Genomic DNA, 20,401 nt, shown 5'->3' on the forward strand with positions numbered 1-20,401 from the left:
GAGTTGGGTTTCAGCATGCACAGAAAAGAAAGCGGCCATTCCTCAACCTGGATTTCCTTGTCTGTTTTGCCCTATAGATATGAATCTGAGCCCTCCGAGGTCTTTTTCGAGCAAGGAAAGCACGCCCGATACCTCTCCCACGGAGGAGCCGTTGGGATCCAAAGATTACCATGGATTGGCTCTTTCAAGTTATTTCTTCCATTGCTTTGGACCAATAAATATTTTAAAAGTTGGGTTCTGAGCTCCAGAAAAGCCAACAAAAACACTTAAACATATGGATTTTTTTTTTTTTTTTTGGTATCGTGGTTAAACCGCGCTCGGCGGGATCCGTTTACAGCGGCCTTTGCTTTTTCTCGCCGCCTTTTCTTTCTCTATCTCTTTCTTTCTTCCTTCCTTTCTTTGAGGAAGCCAGAAGAATACACATGTTGCCATGGAGTCCTGTTTAAAATAAAATACAATGGAAAGAAAAGCAGGCTGATGAAGTAACCACATGGGCTGCGGGGCACACCTGAAACTAATTACTGTCAGGCACAATGTTCTGGAAGACATTTGACTCGCCTGATGTATACATTCAAATCAAGCAAAGCAGGGCTGCGAGGCTCCTTGGGGACCATCTTGTCCAACTCTTTCCTTTTTCCAGATGAGGAAATAGGGGCCCAGAGACCAGGGCCTGGACCTCAGCCTCCCAGCGAGGCGGGGGCAGAGCTGGGATTCAAACCCGCCGCCCTTGAGTCAGAAACACATCCTTTCAGGGGTCCCCTACCATGGCCTGCCAGCTAAGACCCTGGAAAGGCGGAGTAGGGTTTACTGGGAACCTCGCAGCAGCAGGCGGAGGAGCCAGGGAGGCCAGAAAAAAAAAAAAAAAAGCAAAAAAAAAAAAAAAAAAGCAGAGAGGCTGACTTGGCGCTGGGAGGCCCAGCTCCCCGCGCGGGGCCGGGCTGTTGGAGAGAGATGCGCGTTGCATGTCTGGAGTTTCTCCTTGCACAGGGCCTCTCGGGGGCCCCCAACCAAGGCCGGGGGCTCCTCCCAGAGTGTCAGCTCAGGATCTTTGGGGCCCGCAGAGCTGATGCCAGGAGGCGCTGCCTCCACGACCAGACCCCGGGGACCCCGAGTGCGTGACCACTGACGCTCCCTGCTGGCTGCCGGGGCTCCCACCCAGGCCCCCCCCACGCGTGGAGGGCGAGCTGGAGCCCCCGCCCCAATGCAAGCCCCTCTCCTCTGCCCCGGGGAGGCTAGCAACTCGGCCTGCTGGCGTCTGATTGGCCGCGCCGGCTTGACGACAGGGGCTCCTGGCCGCTGATTGGCCCCCGCCGGCTGCGGCTGTTTCCTAGCTATTAATACCGCGGCTAATAAACGTCCTCCTGTTGATTGGGAAGCTCGGAGCCATGATTTTTCGAAGCTTTCTTGACGTCGGTGGTCGGTGCGGGCCTTCCTGCGGGGGGGCCTCTAGTCCCTGGGGCTCCTTGCATGCCCCCCAGTCTCCCTCCCACACTCTGACACGTTAGGGTGGACCCCGGCCGTGAACCCCAAAGCTCACTTGATCCCCAGCGCCCGTGCATCTATAAGCGAGGCGCCCCCCCCCCAAGGCTCGGGGGCTCTGGTGGCCCAGTGGCCCACTTTCAGGTCCCTGTCACTAGCCGTTGGCTTTGCAAACAGCCCTGTCCCTCCATGTCAGCCCAGACCACCCCGCAGGGTCGGAGGGCTCCCTCGGAGGCCGCTTCCAGTCCCCTCCTAGAAGGGCGCGGGGGGGGGGGGGGGGGGCGCTGTTCCAACTTGATGCCTCCGCGGGGCCCCTCTGCCTTCTCCCCTTTGGGACCCATCACTCACTGTCACCCCTCTCCTGTCGCCAGGCGCTTCCCCCCGGCCCTCCCGGCTGCCACCCACCTGTCACCCTAAGATAGATCCTGAGGCCCTGGCAGCAGCGTTTTGACCTTTGCGAGAGGACGTTTGATTGACGGCCCTGCCCGCCGCGCCACGCGGGCCCCGCGCAGCCCCGAGGGCGCCACCTGTTAGGGATCGGTCCCCGTGCCCGGTCCCGGCGCGAGGCCGCGAGCCAGGCTCCGCCGCAACATGTGTCGCTGCCTGTTTCCCGGGCGGCGCGGTGCGCGCGTGCGGGTGTGCGCGCGTGTGTGTGCGCGCGCGTGCGTTTCACAGCGTACGTGTGGGGGAATCACCTCAATTTGGGGGGGACCCCCATGCATCTCCAAGTGGGACACAGAGCTCGGAAAGTACTGTCCCTGGAGGGACCAGGCTCACGCGCAGGCTCTTCCTACGGCCCCGTTAGGGGGCGCCTCCTAGTGAACGTGGAGAGACGGACCCCCTGGCAGAGGAGGGGGCCCTGCGGGGTGCTGGGTACACGGGTCGTAAGCAGCCGCGCCTGGACTCGAAACCGTTTTTTGTTTTTTTGTTTTTTCCTCCTGAGTCGAAGGTGCTGTGCCCAATCTCCCGTGTCAAAGGGTAACCAATCAGAGATGGGTGGGTGGGCTAAAAGGGGGCGACAGCGGACGACTTACACTTGGGTAGGGGTCATCTTGCCCGGGGATTTTATTTCCCAGGACAAGACGCCGAAAGCCTCATCCCCCCCCCCCCCCCAAGACGCTTTCTCTAGTAGAGGTTCCAAAACAGCCAGGTGCGTGATCGGTTACCCCCGGAGCCCAGCTTTACCCGAGCCCCCCCCCCGCTGCCCCCCCCCCCGAGAAGAAACATCCCCGGTGCCCCTCTCCTAGGAAATTGTGCACACAATTCGCCCTGCTGGGCGCGCGGGGCCCGAGGCGGGAAAAAACACCCGTGAGCACAGGGTGTTGGTCATGGCGGCGAGGGGCACTGCGGCAGAATTTTTTCCTCTCTTCTTTGCTGCAATCTGGGTGCGGCTAGAGCAATTTGTCATAGAATCTGGGGGGCTCATTTTTCCAGCCAATCGCTTTTGGAGAAATGAGCGCATTGCAGCAGAATGCGCTGACGTCAGAGACCACCCCTTCTGCGCCTCCATATAAACCCCACCCAGCCAGCCCCTAGCGCAGACGGCGACGAGCTGGGATGGAGCGCGCCTTGGCTCGCTGGCCTGGGCCGCAGCTCCCCCCGAAGAAGCGGGGCGCCCACGCGAGAATCTGCCCGCCAGGTGAGTGGTTGGCCATCCTGGCCCGAAAGGATGCGCAAAAGAGGCGCTACGCCCTCGCCTGGGCTGGGCGCTGCCCTCCTGGACATGCCGAAGGACAGGCGCCGGGACCTTCTCCAGAAGGTGGCCAACCTCGCCTGGTGCCGAGCGTCGGCAACAAAATGCTGTCAAGGAGGGGAGATCTCGAGGCCCGTTTTTTTTTTTTGTTTGTTTGTTTTTTTGTCTTGTGGGGGAATCAGGACCCCGTTTCCGTCCAGTCCTTGAGGGTGGGCAGGGTAGCGGGGGCTTAGCGTAAGAGGGGCGGGAGGAATCGCACCGAGCCCGTGGCGGAATCCCGCGTCCCGCACCCACTGGGGTCCAAAATCCAGATTTTCTGTGTTTCGAGCTACCCTTTAGAATCGCGAATGGTGGGAGAGATGGCGGCCGACGCATTCTGCATGCCCCACAGAGTAGGGGGGAAGAGCACCCGAAGAGAAAGGTCTCCTGGGCAGGTTCCCCCCACCCCCTAGTTTGTGGCCAGCTTCGTGGTGGCCTGTGGGCGTGAGGAGTGGAGGTGCCCGTCGGCGAGGGATTCCCAGCGCGAGCGCACGGGCTGAGCGCCCAGCCAACTCCAGGCAGAAATGAAGAGGAAGATCCTCACTGATCCCTCCTGGTTTCACCCCCATAAGCCTCCTCCGTGGTGGAGAGAGGGAGATGGCGCCCAAGTGCAAACCTTCCAGAAGCCCCCTGCCACCAGCTCCCCGGGAAGGGCGGCGGGAGGGACGGCCAAGTAGCCAGAGGTCTTGGCAGAGGAGATAAAAGGGGGGTGGGTTGGCCTGGAGAGAAGGCCCTGTCCTTGGGTCTGGGAAGCGAGAGGGAAGAGAAAAATACGGAAAAGGGGGTGTGTTTGGGGGGGTGTCTGGTCGCTGGGAGCTGGGGATTGGGGTCGGAGGGTCCTTTCGGCTTGCGTGATGGTCTCTGGAAGGTTCTGACATGTGGCGGGCTCTTGATTTTTGATGAAGTCGCCGTGTGCCGTTTCCTTTGTCCCTGTCAAGCCCCCCCATGCCGCCCCCTCCCCACTCGGGGCTGGCGGGCTGTGTGTGTGTGAGTGGGGGGGGGCGCTAGCGGGTTGCTACGTGGCAGGTTTCTGGAATGTTTTCTCGACGGCCGCCAGAGGGCGCTGGCGGCACTGCGGAATTTTGGGGGGCGGGGTGGGGAGGGGAGGTGGCCTTTGTTCTTCTGCTGGAGAGGGGGTCAGGCGTGAGATTTACTGGAGAATTCTGGATTCGTTTACCGAAGGGGGAAATGTTTTAAGATCCCTAGGTTCACCGGGGAGCGGCTGTAGGGTTCGCGCTGGGCAGAGATGCCGTGAGCCACATTGGTTGCCTGTCTTTTAGGGGGTTGTGGAAGTGCGTGGACACCGGTTAGTTTAATTTGGTTTTGGGTTTGTGGGTCTTAGGAAGGTGTGGCTCATTTGAGCAGGAGGAAGGGGCCATAAAATAGTTAATTAGGCGCCGTTGTGCGGGGTCTTGGAATTCTTGCTGTGGAGAAGGGAGGCTAGATTTGGGGGGGCAGTGGTGGTCTGGATGACTTTAGATGGTTTTGGCCGCCTTTAGTACTATTTTCTAGCAATACCATATTTTATATCATGTGTTCAGAGACCACGGAAATGAGTGAAAATGTTGTACGGAGAAGTGGGCCTTTAAAATTTTAATTAATTTATGTTTAATTGGATTTGCCGAAGGTAGGTCGGGGCCAAGCTTTCTGTGTTTTCACTTATTTAAAGTGGGATCATGTTCTGGAAGGACCCTTATGGCGATTGTTTTCTTGATATCCTCGTGTCTCTTTAGTGATCTCCACTGTTGCGGGGCACAGAAGTCCCTCTGGGCGGTTTTGTAGAGCGTGCTGCCTCATGTCCACAGGTGGATCCTGGCTGGTGATGGCGGGCATGCATTTTAGGGGACATAGTGGCCATGTGCGATGGGCTGGGGTCGGCTGTGCCCACCTTCCTAGCCTGAGACCTGTTGGGCACCCCATCTCCCATCCTATGCCAGCTGTTGCCCTGGCAGCTGCCGGCCAGGCACAGGAGGAGCCAGAGGCTCCTGCTGCACCCTCCTCAGGTGGCTGTGCTCTTGGGCTCTAGAGCTGACTGCGCGCCCCCTAGCGGTCTGTGCTTGCAAATGTTCTCAGCCCGCCAAATCAGGCTTGAGGTTGCGCCTGCGCACACAGTTAACACTTGTGTCCTGTCAATCAAGTCCTCCTTACCCCCTCCCACTTCTCTCCCTCCTCCCCTTCCTCTTCCCTTCCTCCTCCCCCTCCCATTTCTGCTCTCCCCCTCCCCCTCCCATTTCTCCTGTCCCTCCTCCCCCTCCCATTTCTCCTCTCTCTCCTCCCCCTCCCATTTCTCCCCTTCCCCCCTCCCCTCCTGTTTTCGTCATTCCTCCTTCCCCCCTCCTCTCTCTCATTCCTTTCCCCCTCCTCTTCCTTCCCTCCCCCTCTGGACCCCTCCCTTTTCCCTCCTGACCCCTCCCTCCTCCTTCCTCTTCCCCCTCCCCCCTCCTTTCCCTCTGAGTGCCCCCTCCCTCTCTCTGCTGTTCCCGAGCTGGCCGTTAGAGGTCATCAAGATGGTTTCTAATCTGGCCCCCTCCCATGCCATAGGTTCTCTCTTCAGGGATGACATCACCATTCACCTCCTCGTCTACAAGGCCCACCTGTTGATGAGCCGTGCTTGCTGCCACACCTCCACCGAATGGTATGCAACCCCTCCTTGTGGCAGTTTATGGACAACACAGTGGCCCAGTCCCCACCCCTGCCACCCTCCTCCCCCCACCCAGACCCATTAGCAATTAAAGGACAATTTTAAATTTTAACTAATTAGTTTTAGTTGTAATTAACTCATTTAAATTTTAATTAATACCTAGACTTGGGCTTTTAAGTGGGCCCTCTAACCTTTGATCAATTGCAGAGGATGCCAGGAGCACCGATCCCTGGGTCCCACCAGCGTACCAAGCAGCCACTGGCAGAGACCCCCCAGGACCAGAACCAGGACCAGGACCAGGACCAGGACCACGGAGGCTGAAGAGGACCAGAACTGACCGGCCAGCTGTTCCTCTGGGCTAAAGACTTAGACCAATGCCCTAGTGAGGGGGCATTGGGCACTAACCCCCTGACCTTTGCTACGCTTGTGCCTGTTGCTATGAATAATTTCCTGTAAGTCTCTGCTTGTGTTAATGTGCCAGCGACCTGGAGTGTTTCCCTCCCCAAGAAGGTGTCAGTCTTTCTCAGCTGACCCTGTTGCTGCCCATATGATGTCCTGAACGGAAGGTTCCCTTTGGGAACTCCTCAGGAGGGGGACCTGGGCCAAGGGCCCCGCCAGCATCACGCTGGCAATTCCAAGGCCCAGGTTGGCTTCTGGAATGGGGAGCATGAGCCCTGACGTCGTGGGCATCCCCGCCTCTTTTGGGACCTCTGTGTCCCTTCTGGGCAATGGTGACGAGGAGAGCAACCTCCCAGGGTTGTTGTGAGTATTAAATGAACTAAATTAGTCTAGGGTAGGGCTGGGCATAGAGGAGGCGGTCAGCAAACGTTTGTTGAAAGGTAGGTAGGTCAGTCCATGCCCACCTGTGTCACCTGTCTCATGCCTCTTGTTTGTTCCCCCACAGCGCTCCGCCAGCCCCTGCCCACGGGGCTCTGCTGCACAGGTAGGGGCGCCGCGGCGCAGGGTGATGGGCCGACTTGCACAGGGACGTGAATTCTGCATGCGGCCATTTCCAGAGCACTTTCTATGTTCTCTGAATGTGTTATTTCTGTGTCAGACCTAGAGGTGATGCATCCTCATTTACAGATGGGAGTTAATTCGGCCCTGACTTGAGTAATTTTAAAAAGGCGGGTGGGGACTGAGCGCCCCTCCCATGGGATACATTCACAGTGAGGGCGCTGAGGCTGGAGGAATGTAAGTGTTTTGTCACATTGCTGGAAAGACAAGGGGTCAGAGTCGGACCCTGGGTGACATTGTAGCTACCCCTTACCCCCCTGGCCCAGAGTTAGACTAAGAGCTTTTGATTTCTAATCAAGCATCTGACAGCGGGACAGTCTGTTTGAAATCCTAGCTGCCCAGGGTGGTCTTGGGGGTCTGGGTGGCCCCAATGCTGCTCCCATGTGCTGGCTCCACCTCAATGGTGGGGTGACCTTACACAAGTCGCTTAACTTCTCCAGGTCTCAGTTCCTTTCATGGTCTAAATGAGGATTTAAAAAAAAACACAAAAAAACACACCCGCCTTTATCTACCCCACAGGGGGGCTTTTGGAGACCAAATGATGTAACTATGAAAGTGCTTTGTAAATCGCTGTGGAGGTTGCAAGGTCCTTAACACTCCGATTGTTTGCATGCCTGGCCCTAATAATTGGGCTAGCACCCAGTAGGTGCTGTGAGTGTTTGCGCTCAGTCAGTAAATTTCAGAATGAGTAAGGACAGAATTAATTCAACAAACCTTTTCTGAAACACCGACAATATGCCCAGCACACCAGGCCTGGTACGTGACGGATACAAAGGTGATGCAAACAGTGTCTCGGAAGCTAATTGGGGCCCTCACTTGGCCAGCACTCTTTCTCCGTCGCCTTTTAAGCCAACCAGTTTTGTCCAGACAAGACAAAAACCACTCGGGCCGCTTTGAGAAGCCCGGCCTGGTGTAGACAATAGCTCCTGGGCCTCTGAAAGGGCCTGATTGGATTATATGGCAAATGAAGGTGGCAGGGTGACTTGGAAGGTGACGAATGAAGTGGGCGGAGATCTGCTTCGAGTTAATCCAGGCTATTAGGAGGGAACCTTTTGTCTTCCAGAGGCTAGCGGGAGCTTTTACCACTGCTTTTTACATCCTTAATGTAAGGACGCATAATTTACGGTCAGTGAAGTCCAGGCCCCGGTGAGATTTGAGTGGGCTGGAAAACAGAGCCTCCCACTACCAGCGAGTAATTATGGCGAACAGTTGAGTCTCCCTTTGCTGTTTGCAAAGGCCTTTTTGCAACTGTTCAAATCATTTGAACCTCACAACTCCCTGTCCCGACCCGGGGCTGGCCTGCCGCCTCCCAAGGGAGCGGAGGCTGTTAAGGGGCCCTCCAGATTGGGGTTCCACAGCACATTTGCACCCATTGCCTCTTGCCTTGTAAAGGAAGAGTTGTCGTGCACTGGTCACTTCTGTCTCACCTCTGGCCACCGGCTACACCCTCTGATTTCCTAACTGCTCTCTCTGCAGCCTGAGCCTCCCCGGGCTCCCCCTGTCCTCCTGTCTGGCCACTACCGTTTCTCTCTTTCCTTTCGCAGCCAAGCTTCTCCAAAGGCCTTCTCCACTCGCTGTCTTCCTTCCTCACCTCCAATTTCCTCTTCAACCCACTGCTTCCTGCCTTCTCTGCTCCGTCGAGCGGCTCTCACTTAAGGTAATGACTTTTTTTTGGAGCTTGAACCCAGACACATTTCTAGCTCACGGACACAGGGACACATGAACACATTTCCAGCCTTCTCTCACGTGGCTTTCGGGCCCTGGTTCGCATCTGTTGACACGAGCTCCCTGTAGACTTCGCAGGGCCCTGGGGTGGGTCAGTTTTTTCCAGGCCACTTTTTCTCAGTTGCAAAATAGGGTTAATAACAGTTAACCCGGCAGGCAGGTCTGGCGGGACGTCTTGCAGGTAAGAACCAGACACTATTTGAGGGATTTGAAATAAGGTGGTTAAAAGTATTCTTGAGAAAATACAATTAAGAGTCGCCATCAGATTTTCTTACAGGTTAAGTTCCCACGGGGAGGACCACAGAGAGAAGAAAGAAATGGGGGGGGTGCGGGGGAGCCAGAAGAAAAGGGCGAGGAGAGGCACCAGAGACAATCTGCAGGGAAGGGCAGGCTTAGGAAATATTAACATCTCCCGAAAGCACAGCCAGAGAAAGGTTTCCTCTGGGGTCGGGTTGGGCTAAAATAAACAGGAAAAAGGTTTAAAATTAATTATCCCAGTGACAAATCCCAGGAAGCTTTCAAATCAAATTGCCCCGTTTTGGGGTCTTAACTCCTATCAAGTTTAACCTCTTTACCTCCTTCATCCTGGGTAAACCCTCCCCTTGGGCCCCTCCGCTGGTGATTAAATCCTGAAGGTCCACGCAGCCTTTCAGTGAATGAATGGCCAACAGAAAGAGCCCCTCCCTCCCCCCAGCTGTGTTTTTCAGTTTTCTTGCACTTTCCGCCCTTTCCGTTAATGAACACAGGGCCAGTCTTGGACCCTGTCAAGGCAGAGGCTGCAGACGCTAATGAGGTAGCTGCTGGGCTCCAGTGTTCATCTCTTAAGGAGCCTCCTTTGTCTGTGAAGCACAAACACACTGATTATCATAATGAGGTGAACTGGCGTCTGCAGGGCAGGGGCGACGGCCCCGAGGCCACCCTTGTAATTTCGGGGCCGGAGCCCAGGTTTCCTTTGCTCTTCATTTAAGCCTTGGCGAGGCCCATTGAGCGGAAGGCCGCTGCTTTGTAGGAAGTTTCTTTGTTGGGCCCCGCAGGCAGATGCATGGGGCCTGGGGATGCCTGCTTGCCTGCGGGGTTCACTCTGCCAGAGCTGAGGAAAAGGGGGTGCATGGTTCCTACTCCAGCACGCACCTGACTTGTTTCAGGACCCACTGAACATGAAAAAAGTGAGGTCACCAGGTGGTAGACAAGTGCCAGGTCACAGGTGTAGAACCCACGGGATTATTGCAGAGGCACCCCCATGGAAGGGTATGGTTTGGGGTTCACATATAGGTCCCACATACTAAGGAGACCAGCGGTTTGTTAAGGTCACAGGGAGCCAAGCGCAGAGGGGACTTGACAATAGATCCTGCATTGGAACCTGTCATATCCCCCCTCACAGGTCCTGTGTCCCTCCCAAACCCCCCTTCTGTCCGGGCACTTGAACTCCCCCGAGCCTGTTTATGGCAGCAGTTATGCCCAGAGCCTGAAACTTGCCCCGTGTCTCGAGTTTGGACATTTCTCACCCCCGAGGCAGGTCAATAAAATTAGATCCATTAAACTTCAGGCTCTGGCCAGACCTGCAGCCAAATGGAGAAAAGTTAAGAGGGAAGCAAAGCGGTTGGAGCAAGAGAACTTGATGAGCAGAAAACTTAATGGCCTCTCACCTGTAAGCTGAAGGTGTGGATCAGAGTTCCACCCTCTTCCCAAGTTAGTAAGGCCAGCGCTCATCCGACTCCCCAGTAGAAACGTTGAAGGGAGGTGACCCAGATGTTGCCCAGACTAGAGTAAAATAATAGAACAATTTTTGGTGATTTTAAATAGGGAAAGAAATAATCCATAGGACCCTTCTCACCTCAAATACACACCGATAATTTTTTTTTTCATACTGATAATTAAAATACAAGCTGAGGCTGATCCATATTCCAGCATTTGACCACCTGGGGAGGGGCAGGAGGCATTCGTTGGCCAGGATCTTGGGGGGTTTGTGCTCTGTCCTGGAGCCCCAGCTGCCTGGCCCTTGGGGAACCCGGCTCTCCCACCTGCTCCTGCTTGGGTTTCTGGACACCAGCCGGTCCTCTTTAGCTTTTCTGTGTTCACCAGCAGAGGGGCCCGAGCTCATGGCTCCCTTGAGTGCAGGGGTGGCACCCTCTTGTGTGCCTGTGCACGGGGGACCCCTGCGTCCTACTCTTCTAGTCCAGAGGTCTTGGATGGCTTCCTGTGTTGGCCTGTGACCTCCAGAGCCTGCTGTTCACATCTGTCAAGTCCAGCTCGGAGGCTCGGGAGATGTGGGAGCGTGTGGGGAACTAGGGAATGAGTGGGGCCTGGAGATGCTCTTCCCTTCTCCAACTCTTCTGGGCTCTGGTTTTCTGTTTTCACTGTTCCTACCTCTGTTCTTCATGCCCTTCCCTCCACCCTCCATTAACATTTCTTAACCCAGTGCTCTGGGGGTGCCCTAGGCCAGCCCACACCTCCCTTGGGTGTTCCAGCTCCTGCTTGGCACAAAGTGGGGCTCTGTGAAAGTATGTGGGATGTATGTTTGGACAGGTGAGTCAATGAAGGACCTCGGCTGCTAGAGGAATTGTTGGGATGCTAGGATTTAGTTAGATGTAGGTCAAAAGGGTGGAGGGTGGATTTCTGTTGAGGGAGGAGCCCTGTTTGAGCAGGGGCCTTGCCGGTGTTGCCCCTTCATTCACTCACGCGCCCATCCTTCATTCAACAGTTGATCCTTACTGAGCCAATGCACAGCCCGGCTCCGGGCTGGACACCCGCCACGCTAGCCGGTCCCTTGATGGCCTCTGCCCCGGGAGCGCAGGCCGGGGGGTTGCCGCTGCTGAGCGCAGCCTGGCTGTCCCAGCCCTGGAGCAGAGACTGCTCTGTAGAAGGCAGGCAGGACAGTGCGAGGGGCCGGCCTGGTTTGCTTTCCATGGGCCAGTTGGTCGGTGACCTTGAACGCAACCAGCCCCTCCTGCCCTCTCTGACCCCCACACTCAGCCCGGAGCTGAATGCCTGCCGATGGCTGTTCAGCGCCCCGTGGTTGTGTCCTCTCAGGCTCTGGCCATACAGGTCTCCCTCTTGAGTTGGTGCCCGTGGGCTGGACCCCTCCCTCCATGAGACCTTCTTCCCCCTGGGGCTAAATCCAGCTCCTTTCCTTGGCTGGAGACTGTCCTCTGCAAAGGACAGGTGGCTGGGAACCTCCAGGGAGCTCTGTAGGCTCCGCCTCTGCCTGGCTGCCTACCTGTCTACTCTACCTGGCGCTCCTCCCCTGGCTTCCACCAGCTAGGCTGGTCGCCCACCTGGAGCTCTGCTTGCCCCCCCCCCTTCTCTGCCCCAGTTACCCAGCTTATGACCCTCTGGGCCTCACAGGGAGGTTACCTGGCCCTGCCTGCTGCCTCACCCATCTCTCACCTGCTTGCCTTTGGCCCTGCTTCTGGGTCCAGATAACCCTCCCTCAGCCCAAAGAGCTTTTTCTTAGTGCTGCCCAGGTTACCAACAGGTCCCCAGTGCCCATAGGATAAGCCCCTGCTGGCATGCCACCTCTCCCACCATACTCAAATGTCTACTCCCATTTGCCTGGACCTTACGTCCTGCCCCTTTCCCCCACAGACGCTTTGTCATTGTGCCCAAGCAGGTATCCCATGGCCTGCCCTGTCCCTGTGAGTCCCGGACCCTGCCCACCCCAGGTCACCCCAGCCCTGTGGCTTTTTCTGCCATTGCTCATCCCCATGAGCCACCTCCCCCCACCGAAAACCAGACTTCAGGTGAGACTGGGCTCTGAGTCTTTTCTTGGGGTGCCTGTGGCTTTCTGGGGTGCTGGCCTTGCCCTATTTTAACTTTTTGTCCCTCCCCAAGGCTGACCCTGGGCTGGGTCAGCTGAAGAACCAACGGAAGAGTCAGAAGAGCTCCCGAGGACCACCGCCCTGGACCAAGCCCACCTTCCCGACAGCCACCTGGTGTCTCGTGCCCAGCCTCCCACCTCCATCCTGGTTTAGGGTGAGTTTCTTGCTTTTTTGACACCATGATTTCACTTAGTCCAGCTCATGTCCCTTAGTTCAAAAACATACACATTTAGCCTGGGGAGGGGCACTACCTTTTACTCCAACTTGGGGCCTGGGGGCCTGGAAGCTGCCTGGAGCCGAGACCCCGTCCTCACCGAGCTGATGTGCATGGGGGCCACCCTGTCTGACGGGATGCTGCGGGCCCCGCATGGTAAGTGAGGAGTGTCCAACTCTGGTCTGGGCCCTGAGAACTGTCTTAGGCACATAGTAGGTCCCTGAACTGGCTTAGGCACATAGTAGGTCCTCAACAAAGCTTGGCCGAGCACGTTCATGAGATGGATACGGGTGCATCTGCTCTCCTGAGCTTCCTCCCACTTTGGGGATGTGGCAGTAGGAGTGCACGTCGGCTCTGCAGCTCGCAAACGTTTCTCCCCCAAGCCATGGTAACGCCAGCCCTGGGGAGAACGCTGGCCGCTTGCACACAGGCTTTGATAAGGTCCTTTAATCAAATCCGTGGTTTTGAGTGAATTCTTCTCTTGGCCTCTTTTCCTTACCACTGAAATCGCAGCGAGATGGGAATGTTTGTGTTTGTTTACACACAATCAGTAATGGTGGGGAGACGCGTCATCTGTTTATCCACAGTTCACTCGATCCAGCCGTGCTGATGCTCAGGGCGGGGGTCTCTCCACCGTGCCCTACACCAGCTTTGCCTTCAGGCCCAGAGGGTCAACTTGGGTGTCCTGGGAGGTCCCACGCAGTGACGTTGCCCAGGAGGCACAGTGGGGGGCACCCTCCTTTCTGGGGTCCCAGCGGCTGAGTTCAGGAGAGGGCCCGGCCTGAGGGGCAGTGGGGTGAAGGATGAATACAGACTGCCAGGCGTCCGGGTGGGAGATGAGGAAGGCCTGGCGGTGAATTTGATTCAGTCCCCCAGACGCCAGCATCCCCTGTGACACACACACACACACACACACACACACACGGGGTCTCTGCGAAAGGAAGGTGTGAATGGGACCCTGGGCCTCCAGGTGCGTCACCATGTGTGGCCTGCTGCCCAGGACGGTGCGGCACCCACGATGCCCTTCCATCACACAGGGCTTTTGGCAGGAGTGCCTCCTCCCCCAAATGGTAACGGGGTGCAGATCTTAGTTTGAAATAAAACGCGTCAGTGTAGGCAGAGAGGGGCAGAGGGGTGCAGACCTGGGCGTTGCCGCCTTTGTCTGCTTGTTCTCGCCCCCGGGGGCGCCTGGCAGGTGGGAGAGAGGTGGGGAGTGTGTGCCCAGGGCTAAGCCCAGGGAGGGGGCCCCGGGAAGCCTGTGCCCTGTGATATTTACTCCATGGCTGGCATTTGCCAAGCCACCTGCAAACATGGTACCGTGGAAGAGAGGCCTAGGCGGGAGCTTTACACAGGGCTCCTGGGGGGCTCCTCTCTCGAGCTTACCGGAAAGATCCATGCCGCCAGTCTGAGTCAAATGCCCAGGGCTTCTAGACTCCTTTTGGGCACCTCAGGACCCCGTCAGGTGGGACCCAGTGGCCAGCAAGTCCTGGACTTTCCCCTCCCGGTCCCTCACCCTGCTCAGCAGTTAGGGGTGGTCGGACTGCAGGCTGGGCTGTATTTCAGGCACCCTTGAGAATGGTCAGTCACACATTTTGGGGTTCGTGTGGCACAAGCACAAAATAGATGAAAATAGATCAAGTTCTCAATTGAAGAAGGGCCATTGTTAGGTGTTGAAAAGTATTTATTTTGAGCGTAATCCTTTATTTTGCTGCATTGGTCCATCCTTGAGCAGGAAGGGGTGGGAATGACACTCTGACCATCCAGGGGATCCTGTCACCATGGTGGGCGGAGGTTCTCTGGCCATTTTGTCCTTACACTAGGCTGTTCCCGGGGTCTGCTTCCACCCGGATGCTCCTGGGTGGGCACAGATGTCGGGGAAGGCTGGTGGTCTTGTCTGGAAGCTGGGCCTCCTGCCCCGCCCGCCTCCCCTGGGTGGATGGGAAGGGGGCTGCGTGTCGCGCAGTCTCTGGGCTCGTGGAAAGGGAGAGGGTGCCCCCTCGCTCAGCCCCCAGTCAGACCCCCAGTGTTTTTCCCAGAAAATTTCTCCACGTAACGTCAGAACCTGGCAAGACCAAGGGCAGCACAGCGCACGTGTTTCCTATTCACTCATTTACGTGCCGTAACTTAGATGTGTTTCTCTGTGCAGCCTGACTTCCAGAAAGAGAAGAATCTGCCGTCTTTAACGAGCTTGCTAATGAATTTTTCCTTGAAAAGAGGAAGGTGGCTTTGCACAGAATTTACACAATTTTTCCTTGAAAAGAAGGAAGGTGGCTTTACGCAGAATTGGCACAAATTCAGGTCTCTCAGGGTTACAGGGCCGTGGCCAATGGAGGAACCAGCCCAGCACTGTTGGCTGAACTGGGACGGGTTTGGGCGCTAGTTTTCTTACTGGAAGCTTGGAGTTTACCAAGTTGTGGACAAGTCCCCAGAGCTAGGCCCCCTTCCCCTCTGCTGCTCTGAGCCCTGTCCCATCTCCTCAGAGACAAATAGGGGAGTGTAGCTTGGTCTCCTATCCCCGGTTTTAGCAGATGAAACATTCTGAAAAAGCGTTGCATCTCTCCAAATGAGATCCTCTCAAGTGTGGGGGTTCCCATTTGGAAAGAGAGGCCCAAGTCTGAGTAGGGCAGGAGGGAAGGGTGTCACTGTGTGCCTGTGCCCACCGGCAGCCCCTGCCCTTTGGAAAGGCTGAAGGAAGAGGGTTCTGGAGGCAGGCGCCCCTTCCTGGAGAGAAATGAGTCAGCATTTCAGAGCCCCAGGGAGTCCTCAACTGTGTCCCTCATGGGAACCCTGGCACTGCAGTGGGATGGGACAGGAAGGTGGGTCCCAAGTCCATTTGGACCCAATAGAGGTGGAGGGACCCCCTACCTGTGCCAAGGCAAGCTGCCTGGCGCTGGAGAGAGGTGCACCTACCTCCCGGAGTTTCTAGTGCCTCTCGGATTTTAGACACTGGGACTCATATTCCAGTCTTCGTTGGAAAGCTGATGCCTCCAGCCATTGTTTGGGGAACTAAGTGTGATTAGAATGTCTCCAGGCACGTCTGTAATTGTCTCCTCAGCTCCCTTCCCCCTAAGTCCCTTGGTGGTCATGGGGACCAGCGAGCAGAGCAGGTGCTGGGTGGCTGAGGCCGGGGTGGGCCCCAATTTGGGGGGATGTGTGTGAGAGAGGAGTTAATTAAGGGAGAGGATGGCCGAGGGTATAGTCACGACTCTCCTAATTGCTCTCCAATTTCTTTGGGCTTAGAAAAAAATCCAGATGGAGACTTCTTAAGTCCCCCACCCTGGGGGTCGGGGCAAAGGAAGGCTCCCCACCACCTTTTGCTTGGCTTCTCTCTGCGCAGTGAATAGGGCCTTTGGCAGGGGCTTAAGGAGGAGACTCTTAGCCTGGGAGCTCCCAGGGCCGGTTCAGAGGGGAACAAAGGCGCGGGCAGAAAGGAATGTGGGGGAGCCCCCGTGGAGCACAGCCACCTGGGGATAATTGGGAGGGCTGAGTGCAGATGAGTTTTCCCAGGTCTCTGAATGCATCCTTTCAATAGAAGGTGCCTTTTCTTCAGATGAAAAGAAGAAAACCTCAATTACCTTCCCCTGAGAAGGGGGGTGTGGGAGTGTGTGTGTCCCCTCTGGGGGCCGCTGCCCCTGGGGCCCCCTTGCCCTGTGTGCGCCTCCAGAGACACAGACAAGAGGCCACACAATGGCACGCTCGGCCAGCCACCCCGGCAGCGCGACCCTGGCCATGCTCACGCTCCGTGTTCTCGGGCTTTTCTTTTTTGCGAGTTTCTCAGGAGGAAGAATCGGTGGCTGTGCCTATAAACAAGAATCTGATCAAACCGGGCCGGACGCCCGAGAGACAGCCAGAGAGACAGAATGGGGCCAAGGACAGAACTCGGGGATGGAAAGTTGGGGAAGGAGGACAGTCAGGGGGCCAAAGGCTGACCGCACGTCTGTGCTGGCCGCCCAGGGCCGCAGCTGCCTTCCCGGCCCTTTCTTGAGGCCGCCCTGGGGGTGGAGAGGATCCTTCCCTCAAGGCTAAGAAGTTGGGGCTGGGGGTTCGGGGATCCAGGGGACTGTGCTGGGGTCGAGGACAATGGGGGAGAGTTGGCGTGGCCCACGGGAGCAGGGACAGCTCTGAGCAAGGGGAACCTGTTGAGTTGGAGGGGAAACAGTGCCACCACTGCCCCACACTGTCCTAAACTACCCTGAGGGCTTGGGCCCTTTCCTTGGGACCAGGATAAGTCCCTGCCCTGGGAGGAAGGAGTCCCAGGTCTCAGTCTTGGCTGATGTCTTTGTCACCACTGGCTTCAGGACCTCAGTTTCCCCATCTGTAAAGTGACGCAGTAGCCAGTTAGGTCTGCATATTCCACAGGCAGAAAGAAGCAGCTCAGGATGTCAGTATTGGAAAGGCCAGCGCCCCACTTCACCAGAGGAGGGGGCAGAGGCCCCAAGTGTCCGAATTGGGCCCCACTAGTCTCCTAGCTGGACACGGGATGAAGGTCCCCCCCCTTGCCCCTGCTACTTGGGATGGATGGTCAGGTGGTCAGAGGAGAGCTGCTCGGGACTCAGGGTCAGACAGCAGCCCTAAGAGGCCTTCTGGACACCTGGTTCCAGCCTATGCGCAGCACTAGCTGTGGGTGTTACGCTGCCCCTTGTCTCCACACCGCCGGGCCCCAGTTTTCCCATCCGTGAAATGGGGTGGTGCCTGTTCACCGTTATCTGAGGGCCTTGGGAACTCTGGGTCCCTTCCAGCTTCCTTGGTGGTCCTCTGTCACCTGTTGGTGTTTGTTTGCTGGGTCTTTAGAGTTAGGGGCTGAGATTACTGGTCCACTACCTTCCAAGGGGTCTACTTTAGAGATGACAAAAGCAGAGCTGAGGTGGCAGGCCCGATAGGACATCCGCTGCGGTGGCTGGCTCTGCTTGACCAGCCTGACAGTGGGTGGCAGTCAGTAGCAGGCTTCCTGGTCAGCTTCCCGTGAACAGATTCTAACAGTGCTCACGCCCCGCCCCACACTAGTCCAAGAGGCTGTTTGGTGCAAGCGTTGCATTTAATGGAGCACTTTTCCAAATGGCTGGGCTGCTGGCCAGGCCTGGAGAACCTCTTTGGACTGTGGAGCGGTCACTGTAATGAGTGAGACTGGCCCATGGCTGCCGTCCCAGGAGGGTGTGGTGGCCGCACCTTCCCCTGTGGCTCACTCTGCACCTCTGGGTCATGAGACCCCAGGCAATGGGCAGCACCCCAGTTGGCACCCTGGCCCGCTCAGCTGAGAACTTCCTGAAAAAGCCATCAGGTGGCAAGTTCTGGAAAAGCGATCAGTGGCCGGGCCTGTGGCATTGCCCCACTCAGTGCTGGTTCTGCAAACAGCCCCAGCAACCTCTTTGTGCTCCAGCGCACGTAATAGACGGCTCCGGGAACCTGCTCAGGCCCGCACCCCTCATTACCACGGTGGGCCGCGGCCTTTGTTTGGTGACCTTGGTTACCTGCAAGCTGAAACAAGGGATCAGAAAATCGCCAGCCTCAATTAGACCAGCAGACGGCCTTTCCCAAGGCTGCCTCGCCATTCTCTCCATTAACGGTGCACATACGCCAAATAGGCCCTAATTCTCTCTAATTGCCCACTCCTGAGGCGGAGCGGAATTCCAGGAAGGGGCGCATGTAAACATCCCTCACCGCTGGCCACGGAACGAGGCGGCGGGGGGCTGGCGGGGGGGGGGGGGGAGAAAGAGGGGGCCAGGATTTCAAAAGATGTCCCAATTAGCTCTCCTATTTTCATAAATGGGCCCACAATGCCCGGGGCCCCAGCCCTCACAAAGGTACAGGAAATGAGCTCTGCAAAGACCTGCCTTTGGAGGGAGGTTGCAGGAGGGTGGTCTTGACTCAACAGGTAGGAAGCAGGCGAGGCCGATTGTGTAAACTGCAGGCTTGATTTCTGGAAATCGTCGTTCTATTAAAAATAATCTTTTTAACGTCTTCACCGCTCTAAATATCCAGTTTCTTGTCCCAGAGACAGGGCAGATCACTTAGAGCCTGTTTGCCTCCAGGAAAGAGTGACTGTAGCACTCTGGGGCTGCTGAACGAGAATGTTCTAATCCTGTCAGGTTTGGAGGATGCAGCCAGTGGGTCCACGGTGCTCCTGCGTGAATCAGGAGCCCCGTGCACGCATCTGTGAGGTCTCCAAGACCGTGTTTGTGGACTCTGTAAGGAGGCCTCATGTTTTCCTTCGGTTCCAGTGACTCAATCTTTGCAGCTTCTCTGACATTTGTTAAGGTTATTGCTTGGCAAACCCAGGGCTGCGTCTCACACAGCATCCTGGGGTCTTCACAGAGCATCCTGGGGTCTGCATGGAAGTTAATCAAGGGCTGCAGGAAATCTGAGGGTTCACAGGGCCCCCGGAGCAGAAGCAGGTCTCATTGAAATACCAGAGAGACCCAGCCAGAAGAAAACCCCCAAAGTGCTTTCCTGGCCCCTAGTCCTCCGGGAAGTGGCAGTGTCCAGGGTTGGTCTTGCTGCAGTTTCAGGTTCTGGGGTCCCTTTGTCACCTTAGGACCTTGCTGATGACAGGAGGGCCACCGCAGGTGCTCACAGGCACCTGGGAAGGGTCAGGCACATCTCAGGTGGTATCTAGCACAAAATGGAAGTCCCAGAGTCCTTAGACAACCAAAGTCTGCCCTTCGTCACCCAAGGGGTGTAACTGCTTAATCAGCACTTTCTTAAAAGACCTTTTTTATTATTTCTGGATAAAAAAGCAACCAGTTAGGGGAAACCAGTGTTTGGGAAGCTCAAAGACAAGGAAGGAGTTTTGAAGATTTGGAAGTAAAAGGTGTGTCCCCAGTGTCCTGTCCAGGTATTGGGAGCCCCAGCAAATGACGCAACGGGTAATAGAGGGGCAAAGGCAGCAGGGGTGTCCCAGTGCCTTACATCAGGGCAGGGGTGTGGAGAGAGCCTCTTCCTTGGGGTTCTCTGGAGGCCCAGGGGCAGCCTGCGCCCTCTCACCCTTGCCCCGATCTCACGCTCCACTCTCACCCACCTTCCTGCTCAAACCTTAGCTGTTGCAGATCACCTGTTGGCCTCGCCTGCTTACCTTCATTAGACTAAAAATCGACACACTTAAACATTGTTTTGATGAATAGACTATTTTTTTCTGGGCAGTTTTTATGTTTATAGAAAAAGTGAACGGTAGATCCAGAGAAATCCCATACCCTACCCGTTTCCCTTGCATTAGCATGGCTCATTCCTTAAAACTCACTCTCTGTATCCACGGGATCCACACCCATGAATTCAACCTATGGATTGAAAGTATTTGGGGAAAAACTCCCGTTGCTGCCGACAGCGGGCACTGCGTTAGGCCTGCGTGGCTGCCGGCTGCGTCTGCATCGAACACCGTACAGGCTTTTTTCCTGCTGTCCTTCCCCTGCGCAATCCAGGGCAACAAGCACGCACACAGCCTTCACACTGTCAGGCGCTCCGAGCAACCCGGAGGGGATGCGGAGTCTAGGGGAGGGTGTGTGGGTCACACGCCACCACTTCCCCACTTTATGTGAGGGGCTGAAGCACCTTTGGGTTTTGGTATCCGAGGGGGGTCCTGGAACCAAGCTCCCCATGGATACCAAAGGACCCCTGTAATGACATGTACCTGCGATTACTCAGCTCACTTTTTTAAACTCCAAGTTGAAGGTCAATGTTTGAAGTCAAAGGCTTGATATGCCTGGTCAGGGCTTTTCATGGCGCCGATTACAATGTGTACATCGTTGCTAAAGGGAGCTGTCTCCCCAGGCGCCATCATCTCT

At 56.4% G+C, this 20,401-nt stretch overlaps 1 protein-coding gene across 3 annotated transcripts in view; it reads left to right on the plus strand.

Annotated features, from left to right (window-relative positions):
* Window positions 1-2,216: 2,216 nt before the first annotated feature.
* Window positions 2,217-20,401, plus strand: part of LOC308556607 (uncharacterized protein) — a 32,347-nt gene continuing 14,162 nt past the window's right edge. The window contains exons 1-6 of one of the 3 annotated variants that reach the window (XM_081136011.1): window positions 2,217-2,457; window positions 2,914-3,118; window positions 5,753-5,846; window positions 6,060-6,795; window positions 8,414-8,526; window positions 12,426-12,566. In XM_081136011.1, the coding sequence (XP_080992137.1) occupies window positions 6,708-6,795; window positions 8,414-8,526; window positions 12,426-12,566 (342 nt within the window). In that variant the 5' untranslated portion in view covers window positions 2,217-2,457; window positions 2,914-3,118; window positions 5,753-5,846; window positions 6,060-6,707. Of the gene's footprint in view, window positions 2,458-2,913; window positions 3,119-5,752; window positions 5,847-6,059; window positions 6,796-8,413; window positions 8,527-12,204; window positions 12,335-12,425; window positions 12,567-20,401 lie in introns of those variants that run through there. The other 2 variants (XR_013998734.1, XR_013998735.1) reach the window with 2 other exon arrangements.

Source organism: Miniopterus schreibersii (genome assembly GCF_964146895.1).
Source record: "Miniopterus schreibersii genome assembly, chromosome: 1".
NCBI lineage: Eukaryota > Metazoa > Chordata > Mammalia > Chiroptera > Miniopteridae > Miniopterus > Miniopterus schreibersii.